This window comes from Oryzias latipes, chromosome 19 (assembly GCF_002234675.1).
Source record: "Oryzias latipes chromosome 19, ASM223467v1".
Classification (NCBI taxonomy): domain Eukaryota; kingdom Metazoa; phylum Chordata; class Actinopteri; order Beloniformes; family Adrianichthyidae; genus Oryzias; species Oryzias latipes.
This window is the reverse complement of record NC_019877.2, coordinates 1277687-1299006: the sequence shown is the minus strand read 5'-3', so window position 1 is coordinate 1299006 and position 21320 is coordinate 1277687. Positions and strand designations below refer to the sequence as shown.

Sequence of the window (21320 nt, the reverse complement as noted above, 5' to 3'; positions counted from 1 at the left end):
AGTAGCTTCTCCTGGGATTCGGTGTCAGACCGTAAAACCTCATCACCCGCGAACCTCATCACCCGCGGGATGTCATCACCGCGGACCCACACTTTATTTATTTATTTGAAGTTACAGAGGACTCATGGTGTGTGATTTGAACTATAAACATATTCATCTTTGCTAATTATTGTGTATTCTCGTGCGGTTATGGACAAATGTTGGAGACCCTGGGCACTATGTCAATCAGGTTTCTTTTAGGTTCTACGTGTTGGGCGGCCGCGGCGTCACTCCTCCTGATTCCCCCGCTGGAGCGGCAGACATCGCCCCCCACCGCCGTGGGGCCTGTGTAGTGTGGGCAGCACGGAGACACGGGGGTCCACCGGCAGCTGCGCCCGAACCGCACAGGGTCCGAACGTCGGCTCCCCTCTCGCTAAGGGCGCCGGAGGAGGCAAAGGAGGTGCAAGGAGCCTGCGGGGCGAGGGTGGAGCGCAGGCGTCCCGATGTCTCTGCACCTCTGTCAAAAGTGGCAGGAAAATATACGTCTGTATGCGCTACGAGCTCCTCATGGGAGCGTGAATTCAGCACGGCAGGAAACATCGTCACCCCGTTAAGATCCTCACTGATAGCTGACACGGTTATCATGTTGGCGTTCCGGTCACGTAACATGAAGACGGACGAATAAAAGCAGCAGCACGGTTCACTAAAGCAGCCAAACAGACAAACACGTGTTCACTTTTTTTTTGCACTTTAAAAAAGGTTGTTCATGTTTAGCCTATGTTGAACCCTTCCTGTGATGACTTTTCTCTTTCTGACCGTGGTCGGAAAACGTTGGCGGATCTTCCTTTGGGGTTATAAGCTACATGCGTTCTTGAGTTTGCCACTCGGCCGCTGGGGGGTTTGTGTTGGGCAGGTGCCCGTATTCTAGAACATTGGCCATAACAGCAATGTTGCTGTAACCTAACAGACTTCTTCTTTCTTTCAGATTCTTGTCCATCACAACCACAAGAACCTCGGAGAGCAGCTCCAGTGGAAGGTCCGGGCAGATGACAAGTATGTTTCTTTCTCACTATTGTTTTAGGAAACTTGACAAGAACTCCAGTCAGTTATAAAATATTGTCTTTTTTTAACTTCAGAACACCACAATGAGGAGATGACGGCAGCAGTGAAAGATGTGGAACCAAATTGGAGTTTCCACCAAGTTAGAAGTAAGCACCAACATGAAGTTGGATTTACACAACTCGCTATAAGTTAGAGATAATGTGAGAGACTCAATGTCAATAATCAGTGTTACTTTCTTTTCAGAGATTTTTTGAATAGGATTGCAATTGTATTAGTGTGATAGACAGCTCATTTAGTGTTTCCATGTCTTAAGACCAAACACTAAGTTATAATAACGATATAGCATTGACAATGGATAATTAAGATAAGCCACTGTGACAGTCTGCATGGCACATTTTGAATATTCCACTTTGGAAACATGTTTGCAATATGTTGACCTCATCTTCTGTACATTTCATATTTCCATCGACTAGGAGCTTGCAGTCGAGCTATTGACAGTCTCAAGTGCAAAGAGAGAGAATGGAGACAGAATAAAGGAGGAGGTCAAAAGGAGGACCAGTCAGCATGATCAGGTGAGTTGTCCTATTTGTGACCTTGTTTCATTTACTCAGGTCATGCATGGTCCAGTTGAACTGTCTATGTGTGTGTATGTTGTTTCCTCTAATTAAAATAACATTTTCCTTTCCTGTTGGTCCACAGCTCTTCAAAAAGAGGGTCAAAATTGCTGAGAAAATTCTCAATCAAGAGGATCTGTCATATATAAAAAGCCAATGCAAACTATGTCAGCGACGAGGAAAGTGACGAGGACAAACCATCTTATTATCAAGCCTCGCCAAAGTGGCGCTCCACTAGGCTAACCAGGGTGATGCTGAAATGCCATAAAGCCTGGGATGAAAACTGGAGGAGTGGAATTGAGCCAAAATTACACTCAGCTGGCTTTACTGAAGGAAACCCACCACCAGTCGAGAGCTGCTATCTGGCAGAAGAGAAAAAAGGATTCATGTTTGTTTGTGGTTTTTGACTTATTTATTTATTTTGTAATAAAATATTTTTGAGTAATACCGGTTTTCTGTTACCTTTCATTTCTTATATATTTTTGAGATGACTGGTATCTTGAAATATCCTGACTTACATCTCTAGTGTTTGTTCTTCAGATATGTCTGCTGGCCATATGTTCCAAATCCTAACTTCAGAAATGACTGGTATACGGACATCAGGTATCAACAGATATGACATGGATAGAATCTGGAAATATCCTGACCTTGGATATCACTAGTGACGCATCTCATATCTGGAGAGAATCTCATCTCCAGATTCCATCAGAATAAAAGTGTCCCATAGTCGGAGTTGATATGCTCAGGACATGAACTTTGAAACAGTCATGTCCGGAGAGTATCCACCGTAGATATCACCAGATATGGGGTATTTCTGAGGATATCCAGACAAATATATGTCCTGATTCTGGGGGCTTTTGCGCAGGGTGAAGCTCAGTGAATGCAACAGGTAGAGACACCCAATGGCCTCTGTCATCTAACCTGTTGTTGGGGGTGTGCAACGCCCCGCCTCTTAGTGTGTTCTTTAAAGCCTGATACCGCGGTCGCGAGTCACGCATGGTTCTCAGATCTGCGAATCAGCAAAACTGGACAAGGCTGAAGCTAAAAGTATTTTTTCTGTCAGGAAAAAAATAATTCATAGATTTTCAGCTCTCTTGAACCATTAATGTTTTTTTTCCTCCATAAATTTACCAGCTGGTTCAGCGCTTCAGGCCGTCTGTCTGCGCGTGGACACACGCACACTTTTTACCGAACAAGATTTGTAAATATATATTTAATAATTAAGTTGCAAATTTCACAAAAGAGGAATGCATGAAAAGATGAGGCTGGAGGAGGGACACGAATCTCTTTAATATCATCAATACAAATGCGTGTTTTTTTTCTGCGGGACAGGAGACGATACAAAATCAATGCATCTCTATTACTGTGTGGGACTAAATTTTCTGAGTTTTGCGGGAGCAGGCGGGAGTGTAACGCATACCTTGCGGGAGCGGGCGGGATTGGTCAGAAATTCAGGAGGCGCGGGCGGTAGCGGGATGAAGAAAATAGTCCCGCGCAGGGCCCTAGCCCGAACTACCGGAGCGGAGGGCAAAAAGGTCTGCATCACCAGGCTGCTTACTGGCCATAGCAGAAAATCAGTTCCAGCAAGAACCAGGGAGACGAGTGTTGGACTTTCCGGCTACGTGACGTATGTCAGTCGTAAACTCTGAAATGGCTGCCAGATGGCGCTGTTGGCGCTCAGACCAAGGTTCACTCACCTTAGCCATGGAAAACGTAAGTGGTTTAAAATCCATATAGGCAACCAAAGAACATCCTTCCAGCAAAAAACGGAAATGTCGAGTTGCCAAATAGAGAGAAAACAACTCTCGGTCAAAAACACTATACTTGCGTTCCCGAGTCTGCAACTTGCGGCTAAATATGCAAGATGCTGCCAAGCGTCCGCCACTCGCTGCTCTACCGCAGCACCATCTGCTATGTCTGAAGCGTTGGTAGTCAACGCAATCTCAGCATCTGGGTCTCGGTGAGCAAGGAGAGCAGCCTTTGCTAAGGCTGACTTAGCTCCGTCAAATGCAGCAATGCGGTCTGGTGTCCAATCCACAGGATCTATGGCTTTCTTGGAAAGCAAGCCTTCATAAAGCGGTTCTAACAAGTGGGCAATGAACCTGTTGTAAAAGTTCACCATCCCCAAGAACTCCTGTAGGGACTTAACCACTGCAGGATAGGGATATTTTACCATGGCCTGGACTTTAGTGGGAAGAGGAACCGCACCCTGCACCGAAATCCGATGACCCCAAAAATCAATGGCTGACAAACCAAACTAGCATTTAGCTGGGTAACCATCAAGCTGTGGGTTTCCAACCGCTGGAAAACCTCCTTTAGGTGCACGAGATGCTCTTCAGGAGAGGGGCTGGCCACCAAAATGTCATCTGGATAGAAGAATAGGAACTTGAGATGGCGTAACACCGAGTCCATCAACCTTTGAAAAGTCTGGACTGCACCTTTTAAGACCGAACGGCATGCACAGGTACTCAAAAAGTCCAAAAGGAGTGATCACCACAGTCTTGGGCATGTCTTCAGCCAGGACTGGAACCTGATTGTAACCGCACACCAGGTCCACTTTAGAAAAAATTGAGGTGCCGCACAAACGGACCGAGAAATCCTGAATGTGGGGAATGGGTGTCATCGCGTCGTTCAGACGGCGAAAGTCTCCGCACGGGCGCCAGGAACCATCTGCCTTGGACACCATCTGGAGGGGCGACGCCCAGGGGGTTTGAGCACCTCACAATACCCAGACTCTTCATGGTGGCAAACTCCTCCTTAGCGATGGTGAGTTTTACTGCATTGAGGCGCCGTGCTCGAGAAAAACTGGCGGGCCTTTAATGGGGATGAAATGCTCCACTCCGTGCTTAGCCACAGTGGAGGAAAAAGCTGGGATGGTCAAAGACGGAAACAGCCCAGGATCGCTCTGCCAGAACTCGAGCAGCTTCACAGCGGCAGCAGCTAGCATGGCCAGGTCCCCGCGCGTAGGAGATGGCGAGGTCACTGAAGATGACGTTGAAACTCGCGCGTCTGCTGGTTCTGACATTATTCACGATTAGGATCACCAATGTGGCAATGATGAGGAGACACGTCTTGACTTCAATACGTGAAGCTTTATGCAATCATATGCCAACAACAGAAATAAAGCGGGCAAATCTTCTTATATATGAACACAGAATTAGACCACCCCCATGGCAACTGCAAAGCCTGTTGAGTGTGAAGCCCAAATGCAAGGATAACACCACAACATTGTGGATTTCACTATCAGGTTGTTTTAAGATTGTAGCTTTTGGGATCAATGAGGAATAACTGCTTGGCTTGAGATAGATGCTTTAAATCATTTGAAGGAAATTCAGTTATTTGATGACAAAGTGACAGTTTTAAACATCACAGCTCTTATAAAGATCTATGTGTAAGAGAAGACCAAAATACCAGCTAGATGACCCCACTCCCAATGTTAATGTGTCTAGGATAGCACAAGGGTTAAGGGGGACAACTGGCATAATCAATGGGTCCTGAATACAGTTTGACCTAAAAAGATAATTTATTCTACTTCATACTATTGTAATTTCTGTAAAAAACAGGAACTGACTTCACAATATTCCAACGTCTGAGTTCAATATTGAGAAATATCAACTCTTTCACTGAAAAAAAGAAGAATGCTTCCTAAAAATGCAGAAAGTATTACTAAATAGAAGCAGATGTTATCATCAGTAAGGAGAAGTGAAAGGAATTCAGAAAGGGTGTTCTCTTCATCCAGGCTCTTATTTTGAAATTCCTTCTGTTCCACAGTTTCAGACTTTGATTCCTTAAACACCAAGAAGCAGCTCAAGGACTGCTCTTCTTCTGAAGTTTCTCCAAATATCAGAGACCTTGAAGGAAGCGAAAAGGTCAAAGGTCAGAGGATTTTCTCCTAAAATCTAACTTTACTGACATCACCTGTGTTTGCTTCTCTGTGCAAATAATCTGTAAAAATACAATCTGATGCACTTCAAACTTAAAAACTTTCAAATGGCTAAAAGTCACTGTTTCCTTAAAGGCAAAAGGATGTGACACATTTTTATTGTAATTAAAAATGGAAAAAAAGTAAAAAGAAATATAAAAAACACAACTTATTGTGAGGATTCTGCACTTTGATTTTTGTGATGTTTTAGGTTTTTGTCATGTTCTGTTTTCCAGCTTAAAGTTGATCATCCACAGCCGTCTTCATTGAGTTCCTCTTAGTGTGTTGAATTTTCTGGTTCTTCATTGTCAAATCGTCTCTATTTGAATCTTTTTTTGCCTCCATGGTTCTCATGTTTCGGTTTAGTTTCTGCTACTGAGCCTGGTCACCTGCATGTTGGGATCTTCACCAACAATTCTAGAAGTTTATAAATTATCATGGATCAGAAATGACAGGAAAGAGAAAAAATGGAGCAAAACACATTTAATAAAAAATAGTTGGAACTGAATCATTGCAGAAACAAGGCATGGAAAAAATAATTAAACCTGCCACATTTTTCATCATTAAGGGTACTAATGAGTAGTGAGGAGACTCTACTGGAATTTTAAGGCAAGTTATTGTTAGAACGTCAGTCCAACAAGAATCTATGAATTGTTGAATCTTTCTGACATTCTGTGTCTGTAGAAGCTTTAGTGTTTCTGTATTTTCATGTGTGACTCTCAGATGTGTGTTTTTCTGCTGCTTTTGGATGGAAACAGATGCAAAGTGCTGCTCTGCTGTCAGTCCTGGTCCTGGTTCCACAGCTGGTGGGCGGTCTTCCTGGGGTTCCTCCTGTGGACTGCAGTGATATCTACGACCAGGACAACAGCAGAGCCAGTGGAGTTTACACCGTCTATCCCATAGAAGACACATATGGGGTCCAGGTACGCTCTCCCACTTTCAGCTCATGATGGACAGTTATGGAGAAAACAGACATTTTTAGAAAACATGGCTAGCTTTAGTACAAGTTGGTGTTATTTTTCATGATCGTGATAGAAAAACGTACAACATGAGCTTATTAAAAGCTGAAAGTGAGAAAATGAAACAAAATAATGTTTCAGTGTTTGATTAGTCAATCAGAACACTAAGAGTTGGGTTACCTAAATATGTGTGTGTGTGTGTGTGTGTGTGTGTGCGCGTGTGTGTGTGCGCGTGTGTGTGTGTGCGCGTGTGCGTGCGTGTGTGTGTGTGTGTCTGTCTCCAGGTGCACTGCGACATGGATTCCCTCGGAGGACAGTGGATGGTGAGAACTTGACCTGGTCCCTTTCAGTTGTCTGATGAATCATCCGGTTCACTTCTGTCCTGTTCCCTCAGGTCTTCCAGAGGAGGATGGACGGTTCTCTGAACTTCTACAGACCCTGGGATTATTACAGGACGGGCTTTGGTTCTGCTGATGGAGAGATCTGGTTGGGTGAGATAGAAATCAAAGCAATGCGTTGATGCCAATGTTGGTGCTAACACCTTCCTGGGTTTCAGGTCTGGAGAATCTCTTCCAGCTCTGTTTGAGGAAAAAATATGAGCTGCTGGTCGACATGGAGGAGTTTGAAGGAAACAAGGCGTACGCTCGCTACTCCTCCTTCTCCATTGGTCCAGAGGATGAAGGATACAAACTGGAGGTGACGGGATTCACTGATGGAGGAGCAGGTAGGTCTCTGATCAGAAACACTAGGACACCAGGAGAAATGGAGTTTTGAGGCCTTCTTTATAATCAGTCCTCACAAAGTGGCTTACCCCAACAACCTCCCTGCAGACGGGCTCTGTAGTTTCTACAAAGTCTAGATCAACTCTGAAAGCAGGAAGCTTAAGAACAAAATGACAAATGTGTGTTTGTGTTTCTGCAGGAGACGCTCTGAGCTACAACAGTGGAATGAAGTTCTCCACCTTTGACAAAGACCAGGATGCCTGGCATGACAACTGTGGGAAAAAATCTTTAGGGGCGTTCTGGTATAAAGAGTGCACCTATGCAAACCCTAACGGCATTTATCGTTGGGGGAAAGATGGTGCAATCCAGGCAGTTGGGGTGGAGTGGGAACAATGGAAGGGTTCTAACTATTCTCTGAAGAGCATCAGCTTTAAGATCCGTCCTTTAAGATAATTCTTTGTCTGATGGCATTCCCACATATTAACATGCAATCAAGAAAACAATTGAAGGAAATACATGTTTGCCATACATGAGACATGAGGCCAGGAGGCACATTGCCCGCATGGATTTTAACCCTAATCCTAATTCTTTAAGACAAACGTTCAGCTGTGCAGTTTGGCCTGCTGTGTACAAATAATCAGTGGAACCATTCAGTCACAAGCTAACCTTAATATGTAGATATAAAATTACATGACTGATTGTTAGAAGCTGAATTCAAGTGTTATGTTCCGCTGTCAATAAAGAAGAAGCAGAGCAGTGATGTTTCCACTTTGTTTTTATGTCTGCAATAAATATGGCTGACCTCATGTTCAAGTTCAGGAGTGTCTTGGTTCTTGGTCTTTGAGTAATCTACCATCTAAAACCAGAATGGGTAGATTTCAAACACCATCAAAACAGAGTTGCTGAGAAAATCCATTTGTATATTTTTTATTCTCTACATTGAATCAGAAAAGTCGTGCTCAGGTCCACATCAATAGTATGTACTGTAGGTCAAAGGACGACAGCTCACCAGCTAAAAGCTAACAAAAGAAAATGTCATTCTTGACGTGTTTATTGTGTTCATAGGACAACGTTAGCTTCAGTCAGATGATCCTGACAACGTTTTCTTTTAGAAGGACGAGTCTTTGTCAAAAGTAAAAAACAATTTTGCGTTTAGAGAAAAGGCCTGTTCTCTTTTAATTCTGTTTTTATTTTTGCAATAAAATAAAAATATTTTTTATTTTAAAAGTGATACGATTGCAAAGCAGGATGACATTTTTCGAATGCGTCATGATATGTATGACGTAGCAGACCCAAGTGCTGGAACCCGAAGTAAACTCAGACATAATAGGAAGAAACAAAAAGATTTACTTTTCCAGATGGGAAAATTAGTAGAGTCTTTAGACTTCGTAATTTGGATGATGGCTAGCAATAACAGCAGACGAGGTAAGACAGGAATCTCCCTGGACAATGATGTTTGCGGATGACATTGTAATTTGCAGTGAGAGTAGAGAGCAGGTGGAGGAACAGCTAGAGAGGTGGAGGTTTGCTCTGGAAAGAAGAGGCATGAAGGTCAGTCGTAGTAAGACAGAATACATGTGTCTGAACGAGAGGGATCAAGGTAGAAGCGTTAGGTTACAGGGGGCTGAGGTGAAGAAGGTGCAGGAGTTTAAGTACTTGGGGTCAACAGTTCAGTGTGATGGGGAGTGTGGAAAAGAGGTGAAGAGGCGAGTGCAGGCAGGTTGGAGCGGGTGGAGGAAAGTGTCAGGAGTGTTGTGTGACAGAAGAGTGTCAGCAAGACTCAAAGGAAAGGTGTACAAGACAGTGGTGAGACCAGCTCTGCTCTATGGGTTAGAGACGGTAGCAGTGAGACAGAGACAAGAGGCTGAGATGGAGGTAGCGGAGATGAAGATGTTGAGGTTCTCCTTAGGAGTGACCAGGTTAGACAGGATAAGGAACGAGTACATCAGAGGGACGGCTCATGTTGCCTGTGTTAGCGACAAAGTCAGAGAAGCCAGACTGAGATGGTTTGGACATGTTCAGAGGAGGGATAGTGGATATATTGGTAGAAGGATGTTGGAGATGGAGCTGCCTGGCAGGAGGGCAAGAGGACGGCCAAAGAGGAGATACATGGATGTCTTAACAGAGGACATGAAGTTGGCTAATGTTAGGGTAGAAGATGTCCATGATAGAGTGAGGTGGAAAAGGATGATTCGCTGTGGCGACCCCTGATGGGAAAAGCCGAAAGAGAAAGAAGCTAGCAATAACAGCAGTCTTGCCGTAGTTGGAATTTCTACATGGCAGGATGCGAAACGAAACGGGAGTCTTGGCGTGGTTGAAGTAATGTGTGGCAAGAGTCGTGGCGTGGTTAGCATACTCGTGGCTGCTCTCAGAGAGGATTGTTCCATGTGGACACTCGTGGAAATGGACCTGAGAGCGAGGTGACAAAGCGAGGTAAGTACAAAGACAAACTTGAAGACAAGACTTAACTTGGCGACCAGACAAAGCACCATTAGGAGCGAACAAACTGGCAATGAATCCTGGGGCTGGATCTCCTTATGTAGGCTGGTAGTAAATGAGGTGAGTGTGGTTCCAATGATGAGGGCAGAGCAGAGAGGGGAGGAGGAGGAGAGACTGCCAGAGGCACCATGACCGAATGTCTTCTTTAGTATTGAAGGCTGCAGACCCCTGACCTACACTTCCCAATGGTCAGTGGGCACAGACCACAATTGAGGCTACTGTGCCATTTCAGTTTGAATCATATGAGTCAGGGTTCCTTTTTTTTTTACCGCAATTATGTGCCAACTGCGGATGCCAACCGCAAGAAGAAGAAGAGAAAAAAAGAGCCTTACAACACAGCACAGAGCACAAGGAGGTGAGAAGCTAGACTGTGCCAGTGCCCATCCCAGCTACTTTTGGGCAAAGACGGGTACATCCTTAACAGTTTGTTGCAGGACCTGTCGCTCAGTCTGGGCGTGTGCAAATAATATATCACTTCCTCTAAAAAAGCTCCATGCTAAAGTAACAAAACAAAGATGTATTTCATTTGTTTGTGCTGACTACAGAAGTTAAAGTATGTGTGTTAGTGTAACAACACACTGCAGGTACGCACATGTGTGTTAGTGTAACAACAGACTGCAGGTACATGTATGTGTTAGTGTAACAACAGACTGCAGGTACACGTGTGTGTTAGTGTAACAACAACATGTATCATAACCCCCCCCCCCCCCCCAGACGGACGAGAAGGTTTGTCCGGATGTTCCCGATGGAATCGAGCCAATAGTCCCTTGTCCAGGATGTCCCACTTGGCCACCCGCTGGCGATGCTCAGGACCGTAGCCTTCCCAGTCCACCAGGTACTGTAAACCATGGCCCACTCTCCGAGAAGATAGAAGTCTCTTGATGGTGTAGACCAGACCACCATCCACGACGCGCAGTGGGGGGGGGGGTGCCTCCCGCACAGCATGTAGGGGACTCTCCCTTGCAGGCTTCAGCTTGCTCATGTGGAATACAGTCCAAGAGCCAGTTTCACAGCAACTGGGTTGATGAGCTTAGGGATTAAAAAAGGCCCAATGAAACGGGGATGCAGCTTCCGTGGCCCACCTTTCAGGGGTACATCAGCTGAGGACAGCCACACTTTGTGTCCAACTCTGTACTGTGGTGCCACAGACCGCCGGCGGTTGGCCACTTTGGATAACCGCTCTTGATTTTCCATCAAGCGAGTACGAAACACCATCCAAGTGCGCTGGCAGCGTTGAACAAAGGCAGCAGGACCTGAAGTGGATGCTATGCCCTCTTGATGGGGGAAGAGAGGAGGTTGGTAACCACAAACTGCATGGAAGGGAGAAAAACCTGAGGAGTTGACTAGAGAGTTGCGGGCATACTCTGCCCAAGGGAGCTGATTTGTCCAAGTGGAGGGATTCTTTGAACACATGGCACGCAACGTTGTTTTCCAGATCTTAATTGTAGCACTCCACCTGGCCATTAGTCTGTGGATGAAATCCTGAACTTAAACTGAAATTGACCTTTATCCCCAAGAGGTTACAAAACTTCTTCCAAAAGGCTGACACAAACTGTGGTCCCCGGTCAGAAACAATATTCTCTGGCAGTCCATTGTCACGCTTCTCAGATTATGGGTCTAGGCGCATTATTTCAGAGTTCGTCTCTAGGAGCCCAAGGTGTGTAAATGAAAACACAGGACAGCAATGAGAGTAAAATGCAATCGATTGTATTAAAAGAAAATAAAACATTTAAACAATACAAAAAAAACCTGACCTAGAAAGGGTCAGAAAAAACAGAAATCAAGAATTGAACAAAAGCAAACCACAGTCATTTCACTGCGTGTACTGAAATAAATCAGATTAGCCATAATCTTTGTAGAAAACAAAAACAAGAGAAACAATATTCTTATCAAAAATCAAACAGCTGTTTCAAATTGAATTCAAAGTGTGTGTACACACACAAGTCAAACAATTCAATGTGTCAAGGTTCAAGGTTTCTAAGTTTCAAATCTTAAATCAAAATGTACTTTAAAGTTACAAATTAACTTTTTCCATTATTAATCAAAGTAGAATAATTATAAACAAATTAAACATTCAAATGTTGCGCAACATGGTTGTTCAATCCATCATATATGTGACAACGAGCAGTTGTCACATTAAAGAAACAGACAGAAAAGGTTAATTGACAGAGTTTATTAGTTTAATGCAGTTAAAGTTAAGCAGCAGCAATGTTCTTCTAGGTCAGGAGCACCTGTTAAAGCACATAGATTTAAATATTTATGTTTTACAGCTGCTGCATGTATGTCTATGCCTTGTCTGATTGTGGTGACTCACCTCTGTTTTCTGTCAGGAATGGTCCACCAGCAAAAGAGGTCCCTAAGGGTACAAGGACCTTATATTGGTTCCAGGGAGGGAACCAAAATCATTGTAAAGTTAACAGGGGGGATTTAGATTAGTAATTTTATTATTGGAGTGAATTATTGAAATGTTTTAGGAACAGTCTGTGAATTCTATTTTTGCAGGGGGAAATGTTCTATTTTTATAGGGTTTGGGGAAACTTTGAATGTACATATTTTAACACATTGTGTAAAAAGATTATCTGTGGGACCCTGGGTGGATGGTAGCTCCCAAAGGAGAAATCCTATAAAGGTGGGAGTTGTAACCATTGAAAGGTTGTTGTTGGTTGGTGGTTAGAGCTTGGGCCATGACTGTGAAATGCCAACAGAAGAAATTGGAAAATAAAGTTTGAGCTAAAACCAAGTCCTGAGACTCCGCCTGTGCTTCTACCATGAGGATGGCCTCCAAGACTACGAGCTGAACATGACAAGTGGTGTCAGGAGCAAACAATTAAAAGCACAGTGCAGAAAAAGACTGAGACCCCTCATCTTCCTTTGGATGATGATAAAGCCACCTCATCTCACTAGGAAGGAGCGGCTGCTCCTGATGAACCAGATAAATTGGAGGAGTTGACTACTTTGGTGAAGACCCTCATCCAATCTCAGGCGTCCAGAGATAAACTGGTGGGAAAGGAGTCTGTACGCCAAGACCAAAGATGGAAAAAACTCCAGCATCAATCTCAGCTGCTCCAAACCCAAGAAAATAATTAAAAGATGATTTTGAAACCAGAGCGGAGCAGGAGGATGATGATGATGATGTTGGAGAAGGGGCTGATGACGTGCACCTTGCTATGCCAACCAGCTATGGACCTGTCCCACCCACACAACGGGGACCAATACTGCAAAAACAACCCAAGATCTTACCACTTTCGCCTGAAGATGACATCAAACACTATCTCATGACATTCGAAAGGATAGCTACTGTTTGCCGCTGGCCTAAAGAGGAATGGGTTATTCAGCTCATCCCATTGCTCACAGGTAAAGCACGAAGTGCATATGTGCTTATGGATTTTGATGACTCTGAAGACTATGAGAAGGTCAAAGAAGTATTTCTGGCCAAATATGAGATGTACGCCTGAGGGAACTTTTCAACAAATGGGTGAAACCGGAAGCCTGCACTGTGAAAGAGATTTCTGAGAAGTTAATCCTGGAGCAGTTTCTTCGGATGATGAACCCAGAAATGGAAATTTGTATTCGTGAAAGTGATCCACAGTCTGCAGAAGAGGCTTCACGTCTAGCAGAAGTTTTTCTATCAGCTAGAAGCGGAAGAGGAAGACCTAACTTTGGCCGTGACAGCTACTTCTCTGGGCGGAGTTAGTCTTATGCGGGTGAAAGGGGTGGTCAAACACAGAGTGGAACACATAGTAGGCCCAGACAATTTTCAGCTAAAGCCAAGGAGAGCAGACGTTCATTTTCTAGTTCTAAGCAGGATGTCCACTGTTATCAATGTAATGAAATAGGCCACACCCAGTATACTTGTCCTGCCACTAGACAAAATCCACCTTCCCTGCTATGTACAGTGCCTAGACCCTCTCAGCCGGTTCAGGTCCAGAAAGAAGTTGTGACAGTACCTGTACTGATTAATGGTCAGAGAAAAGAGGATTTGCTAGACACTGGTTGCTTTAAATCGGTTGTTCTGGACAGTCTGGTTCAAAGAGATTTATGGAATGAAGCTACTGCTACCATCGGTTGTGTTCATGGTGATGAGAAAGTGTATCGTACTGCTGAAGTTTATTTAACTATAGATGGTCAAACTTATCTCATGCCAGTAGTCCTTGTGCCAGAGCTGCCCTTTTCTGTTATATTGGGTAGGGATGTACCTTTGCTTTTTGATTTAATACAATGAGCGCATGCAAAGATGGATGGAGGCGTTTGTGAGACATCTGTTCAGGCTCAGAGGAAGCCAGTTGGATCAGATCATCAGCATGCAGTTTCTCTTTGCAATATAGTAACAACAAGAGCAAATTCATCTAGAAATCTCCTTGAGGAGCTGCCTTTTCACAACAGCGAGTTAGAAATATCTCCTGTGAAAGTGAGACAATCTAGAGCTCAGAGAAGAAGAGAAAAGTTCTTAGCTACAGCTGAAACAGAGTGTGATGATGAGAAACAACCCAGCCACGTTTTGGATTTCCAAGTTCCAGCTGATATAGCTGCTCTCCAAAGAGCTGACCCTAGACTTAAAGTATGGTTTGACAAAGTATCAGAAATAGAAGGGGAGAAGAGCGGTAGAGTAGAGTGTCTGACATATAAGATTTATCTGATAAAAATAGCATCCTTTACCAACATCATGGAACAGTTGAACCCTTAGCACTGCCGCAATGTCTTACAGAGAAAGTTATGGGGATTGGTCATTCCATCCCATGGGCTGGTCACTTAGCTTTCCAGAAGTCACTCAACAGAATAGCTAATAGGTTTGTCTGGCCTGCTATGTATACCCAGTTAAAGGAGTTCTGTTTAAATTATTGTATTGAAGTGTGGGGAAATTGCTACAAAACTAATTTGCATCCTTTAGTTATAATCCAAAAGCGAGCCATCAGATTAGTTCACAAAGTTAAATATAATGAGCATACCAATCCACTTTTTCTTAATACATTTAATTTAAAATTGCAGGACTTGGTAGATTTTAAAACGGCCCAAATCATGTATAAAGCTTCAATAAATTCTCTGCCGACTAACATTCAATCTTTATTTCAAAACAGAGATGCTGTTAATAAATATAAATTGAGAGGAATCAACAAATTCTGTCAACCTAAAATAAGGACAACATTAAAATCGATGTGTATCTCAGTAAAGGGTGTCTCACTCTGGAACAATTTATCGGACAACATGAAAACTTGTAAAAATCTTGTTCATTTTAAAGTTATGTTTAAAAGATATATAATGAATGTGTACCAAGATGCAATGTAACAATGATGAGTATGTGTAGTCTTGGACTTTGGAAGGATCGTTATCAAAGTAGTTCTTTTGTTTTGTTTTATTTAGTTTTATTCTGTTATTGTTTCCTTTATAGGGGGTTTGGTGTTTGGTCGGAGTTTTTGGGCATGTCTGTCTGTCGTCATCAGGTGTTTTTTGTATGTTAGCGTTATTATGTCAAATGTTTAATTTCGTTGTTTTGTTGTTACGAGTGTTGTTGAGTGGGGGTTTGGATTTTTATAAGATTTCGCTTCTTCCATTCCCCTTTCAAAGCTTATTTTCCAAGTCATGTATTGACTTATATTTTCTTTTTCCAGGTAAATGTTGATTTGATTTGAAATAAACTTGTTACTACTACTATGTAAAATATGTCAGTTAACAGCACCACAGGGAGTTGCCCGGGCTCCACTCCAGCCTTTACCACTCATTGAGACCCCCTTTGACAGAATAGGCATGGACATAGTGGGGCCACTTGAGAAAAGTTCATCAGGTCATAAATACATTTTGGTTATTTGGGATTATGCCACACGTTACCCAGAAGCTTTTCCCCTGAGATCAGTTAAAGTAAGACAAATAGCAAACTGCCTTATTCAGCTGTTCTCCAGAGTTGGCATACCGAAAGAGATTCTGACAGGCTGTGGCACCAACTTCCTTTCCAAACTGTTTAAACAAGGGTATAATCTGCTAGGAGTTAAGGGCATTAAGACCACCCCCAGACAGATGGACCGGTCGAAAGATTCAATCAAACCCTGAAACCCATGCTACGCAACTTTGTGTCGGAGACGGACGCGGACTGGGACCAATGGCTGCCTTATCTTTTGTTTGTGTGGCAGGATTAATTGGCTCAGGTGCTGTAGGGCAGAGGATTACTAGCAGTGGCCTCATGGGGCGCTATAAAGGGCAAAGAAGCCTTCACTCGGCCAGGGGCAGCATTTGGCCATTGGAACCGCCCACTTCCTGTTTTCACACCTCCGGCTAGCCTCACAGCTCCGGATGAGACCTGCAGGCACAGATTGAGCAAAATACAGCCTCTGCAATCGAGCGCGCCTCCCAGTGCTGAGGACTCAGGTGCCAGCCCAGAATTCTAGGTGGAGGCTATCCCCCAGTTTGGAGTGACGTGTCCTTGGGTGAAGGTTTCACAGTGTGTGTGTGGTCTGCATCACGTGAGTGGGGTGAAATTTTATCTTTGTTCTCTGGGAGCCTCCACCTCCCTTAAGTCTTCTGGTCCTCAGCATACTGAATTTGTTGTGTATGTCTTTTAACGGGTCCATTTTTAATTGGTTTTAATGTTTTGTAATAAAATCATTTTAATTTTTGTACCTCCGTCTCCTGCCTTCTTTTGTGTGCATCTGCCAATAGAAAAATAAACTCCCTCGGGACCACAATTGGCGTTGTCGGCAGGATCGCACACTTGGCAGAGACGTGTGGTTTTTACATTATTCTGTGGTTGTGTTTGGTCACACGCAGACTGTTTTTTTTTGTTCTGTTTTTAATTATTTATTTTTTAATTTTAAAGAAGCAGCAGCTGGTTCCGCTTGGAAGTGAGGAAGGTGATTTGTGCAAGGTAACTTGGCATCCTAATAACCTTGGAAAGTGGACTTTGTTTTTTTGGGACCTCCAGGTTTAAGTAATGGAAGGACAGGTCCAGGATTTGACAGACCTGGTTTCACGGCTGCAAGCTGAAAATGAGAGGCTGCGGCAGCAACAAGCAGCAGCTTCTGGCCCTGGTGCAGCACCTGCCACTTTGGCTGGGCCTTCGACCAATCCTCCCGTGGTTGAGAGACTGTTGTATGTCCCTAGAGACAGAAAATGTCCCATGTTTAGGGGACGGACTGGTATTGGGCTTACGGAGTGGCTTGAGGAGGTGCAGGCTTGCATGAGGACCCGCCATTTAGGTGTAGCCGATCAGGCGTTCTTTTTGTTCGATCACCTGGAGGGAGAGGCCCGCGACGAAATTAAATATCGCCCTGGTTCCGACAGGGAGGACCCGGCTAGGGTCATTGCAGTGCTGCAGGAATTATACGGATGCACTGACTCTTATGTTGCCTTGCAGGAGGCATTTTTTTCTCGTCGGCAGCAGGAAGGTGAGACACTGCATGAATACTCCCTGGCTTTAATGAGCCTAATGGCCTCCGTTAAGGGAGCTGCACCTAGTGGTGTTCCAAATGCAGAGATTTTATTGCGGGATCAATTTGTGGAACAAGTTTTTGACTGTGCCCTACGCCGTGAATTAAAACAGTTTGTGCGCCGACAGCCCACCGCTACGTTGCTGGAGGTTAGGGGTGAGGCAATGCAGTGGGAGCGGGAGGGTCTCCCTGGAGGCGTACGGAGTCGTAGTTACTCCGTCCCCTCTGTCCCTGGGTTCCAGTGTGGCGTTGGGGGTAGTTCCCAATCAGTCCCTCCGGTGTCCGAACTATCGGAGATAAAGGAGATGTTAAGGCTCCAACAAGAGCAGATCCTCCAGATGTCTCAGGACCTGCTACGCCTGCAGAATCCTAGCCAGGCCAGTCGTCCCCCTCGTCGTGGTCCCATTATTTGCAGAAGGTGTCAGCAGCCTGGGCATTTTGCCCAGGATTGTGATGGCGTTCGGGTGGCTCCTTCGGCCCGCCCAGTCTCGCCTACCCAAAGGTCCCGCCAGAGAAATAATAACACCCCATCACCATCGGAAAACTAATGCCCACCGAGTTGTTGAGCCACAGCTCGGAGGGGGCAGCCGCTGGCTCCAAGGGGGAGTTTGATGGACTTCTGGCATCTTGTCCTCATTTACAGGTGTGCATGGGGGGTCGTTCCATTTCGTGTTTAGTGGATACTGGGTCCATGGTATCCACCATCACGGAAAGTTTCTTCAAGCAGAATTTTGAGCCATGGGGACCAGAGCGACTTCGCTCCTGTCAGTGGCTACAATTGAGGGCAGCTAACGGGCTGGCTATACCATATCTTGGCTACTTGGAGTTGGAAGTGGGACTTTGTGGCAAGTTATTGCCACAATGTGGTGTACTAGTAGTTAAAGATATTCCCGGTGGAGGACCTTTACAGGCGCCGGGCGTTTTGGGGATGAACATCATCCAGCGCTGTTACCAAGAGCTCTTTGCCCAGTATGGCAGTGCCCTGTTTGGACAATCTGAGGTGTCCACAGCGCCAGATGTAATTTTTGGGGCCCTGAAACAGTGCCAGCAAGCTCAAGCTACGGTAACCCCCAGCATGTTTAATGTAAGGACACGTGGTCGAAAGGCTCGTTGGATTTCTGGTGGTGTCCTGGCTATCGTTGCTGCCACTTGTTCCGAGCAGTGTGCTGGTTCAGCGGTGTTGTTTGAGCCATGTAGCTCAGGCCTCCCTGCCGGCCTTTTAGCAACTCCATCACTCGTAAGGGTGGAAAGGGGGACAGCCTACATCCCAATCATCAATGTGGGGTCCACCGCTGTGAGACTCCACCCACGTACCCTAGTGGGTACGGTGGCTCCAGCTGGAGTGGTAAGTTTACCCAAGGAAGTGACTGAGGTACAATCGGAAGCCGCTGTGGTGGCTGCTCATGCAGCATCCACCCTGCCTCTGGCTCAGCTGGAGTCAGTAGACCTCTCTGCACTTTCGGCGGGAGAGCAGGAGAAAGTCCGGGCCCTCCTAGGGAAGTATTTAACTGTCTTCTCACTGCATGAGGGGGACCTGGGTTGCACAAGCCTAATCACTCATGAGATTCCCTTGGTGGATGATGCTCCAGTCCGGCAGCGCTATAGGCGCATTCCCCCATCGGATTATGTGGCGGCTAAGGAGCATATTAACAATTTACTCCAGTCTCAGGTGATTCGTGAGAGCAGCAGCCCCTTTGCGTCCCCAATCGTTTTGATCCGCAAAAAAGATGGTGGTCTCCGGCTTTGCGTGGATTACAGGCAGTTGAATAGCAGGACTAGGAAAGATGCTTTTCCACTTCCTCGAATAGAGGAATCCTTGGATGCCTTGTCCGGAGCTCGTTGGTTCTCCACCCTGGACTTAGCCAGCGGTTACCATCAGGTGGCGGTGGCAGAGGCAGATCGTCCTAAGACCGCGTTCTGCACACCATTTGGCCTTTTTGAGTGGAACCGCATGCCCTTTGGCCTTTGCAACGCCCCCAGCACCTTTCAAAGGCTGATGCAGCGAATGTTTGGCGAGCAACAAGGTCAGTCCTTGCTTTTGTACCTGGATGACATCATTGTCTTTTCTTCGACAATCGAGCAGCATCTGGAGCGATTAGAGCTGGTACTTGAGAGACTGCAGCTCGAAGGGCTTAAGGTTAAGCTCGCCAAATGTGCCTTTTTTCAGCACCAGGTGCATTATCTGGGTCATGTGATGTCGGACCAGGGAGTCTCTACAGACCCTGGCAAGGTGGAAGCGGTGGCTAATTGGGAGCCCCCTACTACAGTGTTCCAGCTGCGATCGTTTATTGGCTTTGCCAGCTATTATAGACGTTTTGTGGAGGGATTTGCCAAGTTGGCTGCACCGCTGCACCGGTTAGTGGCAGAGCTGGAGGGAAACAAGGTCAGAAAAAAGTCTGCACGTGGTTTAACTAACCACTGGACGGAGGAATGCCAGCGCAGCTTTGAGGCTTTAAAGGCTAAGCTGACTACAACACCAGTCCTGGCGTATGCAGACTTCTCCCGCCCTTTCATCTTAGAGGTCGATGCTAGCAACGGAGGCCTTGGAGCTGTTCTTTCCCAAGAACAAGAGGGTAAGGTGCGGCCAATAGCCTACGCTAGTCGAGGCTTGCGGCCTACCGAGAGGAACCCAGTCAATTATAGCTCCATGAGATTGGAATTTTTGGCACTAAAATGGGCAGTAGCTGAGAAATTCAGGGAGTACCTTTTGGGACAGAAGTGTATTGTGTACACTGACAACAACCCCCTCAGCTATCTGTCCACCGCCAAGCTTGGTGCCATGGAGCAACAGTGGGCAGCACAGCTGGCAGCGTTTGACCTGGAGATAAGGTACCGCTCGGGCCGCAGCAACAGAAATGCAGATGCTCTGTCAAGGCAGCACTTTCCAGACATGCAGGCCTGGAGAGATGTTCTTCCGGGTAGCTGCTTGCCCATGTCGTTGCAGCAGGTGCAACAGACGGAGACTGTCGGTACAACCCAAGCCACCATGGTTGCCCTGCCCCATCACAGCCCCTCTGACATGGCTTCACTTCAAGGGGCTGATCCTGTTCTAAAGGAGTTTCTGCCTTTCTGGGAACGTCAGACTCGCCCAAGCCCAGAGGAGCGTAGGCAGTTGTCCTCACCCACGCTGGCATTGCTTCGACAGTGGAACCGGCTGGTTGAGCAAGGTGGGGTTCTGTACAGAAGGGTCTTTCGAGATGATGGTGGGGAGGCAGTGTTGCAAATCCTGCTTCCTGGCTCGATCAGGGAGGAAGTGTTGACGGCAGTCCATCAGCAGCATGGTCATCAGGGTGTAGACAGGACCCTTGACCTGCTACGGCAGCGCTGTTATTGGCCTGGTATGTCAGCTGAGGTGGCAGAGTGGTGCAGTCAGTGTGAGCGCTGCCAAGTAGCTAAAGTCACTCGTCCCGCAGCCCGCGCCCCCATGGGTCATTTGCTGGCCTCCAAGCCCAATGAGATTTTGGCTATGGATTTTTCGGTGCTGGAGCCAACTACCAGTGGCATAGAGAATGTTCTTGTCATTACTGATATCTTCAGTAAATACACCATGGCGGTTGCGACTCGGGATCAGCGTGCTGCAACAGTGGCCCAGGCCTTGGTCACAGAATGGTTTTCAAAATTTGGCGTTCCAGCTCGGATACATTCCGATCAAGGTCGGAGCTTTGAGAGCGCCCTCATTCAACAACTCTGTGACCTCTATGCAGTAGAGAAGTCTCGCACCACACCTTACCACCCAGAGGGTAATGGTCAGTGTGAACGCTTCAACAGAACCCTCCACGACCTTCTCAGAACTCTACCAGTGTCCCGGAAGCGGGACTGGAACGTGTGCCTGCCGCAGCTCTTGTATTCTTATAACACGACTCCCCATCATTCAACGGGTGAGTCACCATTTTTTCTGATGTTTGGACAGGAGCCAAGGCTTCCAGTTGACTTCCTGTTAGGAAGAGTGCAAGAGCCAGTGGAGGGCACTGTGCAGGAGTGGGTCCAGGAACACAAAGCTCGGCTAAAACTGGCTTTTGAGGGTACCAGAGAGAAGCTGCTTGCAGCTGCTGATCGCAGGAAGTGAGGTCATGATGAGGGGGTAAGGGACCCTCCTTTGAGTGAGGGGCAGTTGGTCTTAGTGCGTGACCTGGGGTTTAGAGGACGAC

The 21320-nt window shown here is 45.8% G+C and overlaps 2 protein-coding genes and 1 long non-coding RNA gene across 6 annotated transcripts; all 3 read left to right on the top strand.

Annotated features, from left to right (window-relative positions):
• Positions 1-948: 948 nt before the first annotated feature.
• LOC105358388 lies at positions 949-2044 on the top strand. 2 transcript variants are annotated; one of them, XR_002872103.1, is made up of 4 exons: positions 949-1032; positions 1116-1187; positions 1515-1613; positions 1741-2044. It is a non-coding gene; the product is annotated as an uncharacterized LOC105358388 (long non-coding RNA). The 2 variants fall into 2 exon arrangements; XR_002872102.1 differs by lacking the exon at positions 949-1032 and having other exon boundaries at positions 1104-1187.
• A 3362-nt stretch (positions 2045-5406) lies between these two features.
• On the top strand, positions 5407-8076 carry LOC101156467 (microfibril-associated glycoprotein 4). 3 transcript variants are annotated; one of them, XM_004085627.3, is made up of 6 exons: positions 5407-5531; positions 6336-6500; positions 6821-6859; positions 6931-7027; positions 7093-7260; positions 7458-8076. In XM_004085627.3, exons 2-6 carry the CDS (start codon positions 6336-6338, stop codon positions 7709-7711), a joined length of 723 nt encoding a protein of 240 aa, XP_004085675.1. In that variant the 5' UTR covers positions 5407-5531; the 3' UTR covers positions 7712-8076. The 3 variants fall into 3 exon arrangements, with proteins under 3 accessions (XP_004085675.1, XP_020556677.1, XP_011492311.1); XM_011494009.3 differs by lacking the exon at positions 5407-5531 and adding an exon at positions 6136-6186; XM_020701018.1 differs by lacking the exon at positions 6821-6859.
• An 8076-nt stretch (positions 8077-16152) lies between these two features.
• LOC111946394 lies at positions 16153-18176 on the top strand. Its single transcript, XM_023949426.1, has 2 exons — positions 16153-16209; positions 16563-18176. Exon 2 carries the CDS (start codon positions 16677-16679, stop codon positions 17718-17720), a length of 1044 nt encoding a protein of 347 aa, XP_023805194.1. The 5' UTR covers positions 16153-16209; positions 16563-16676; the 3' UTR covers positions 17721-18176.
• The last annotated feature ends 3144 nt before the right edge of the window (positions 18177-21320 follow it).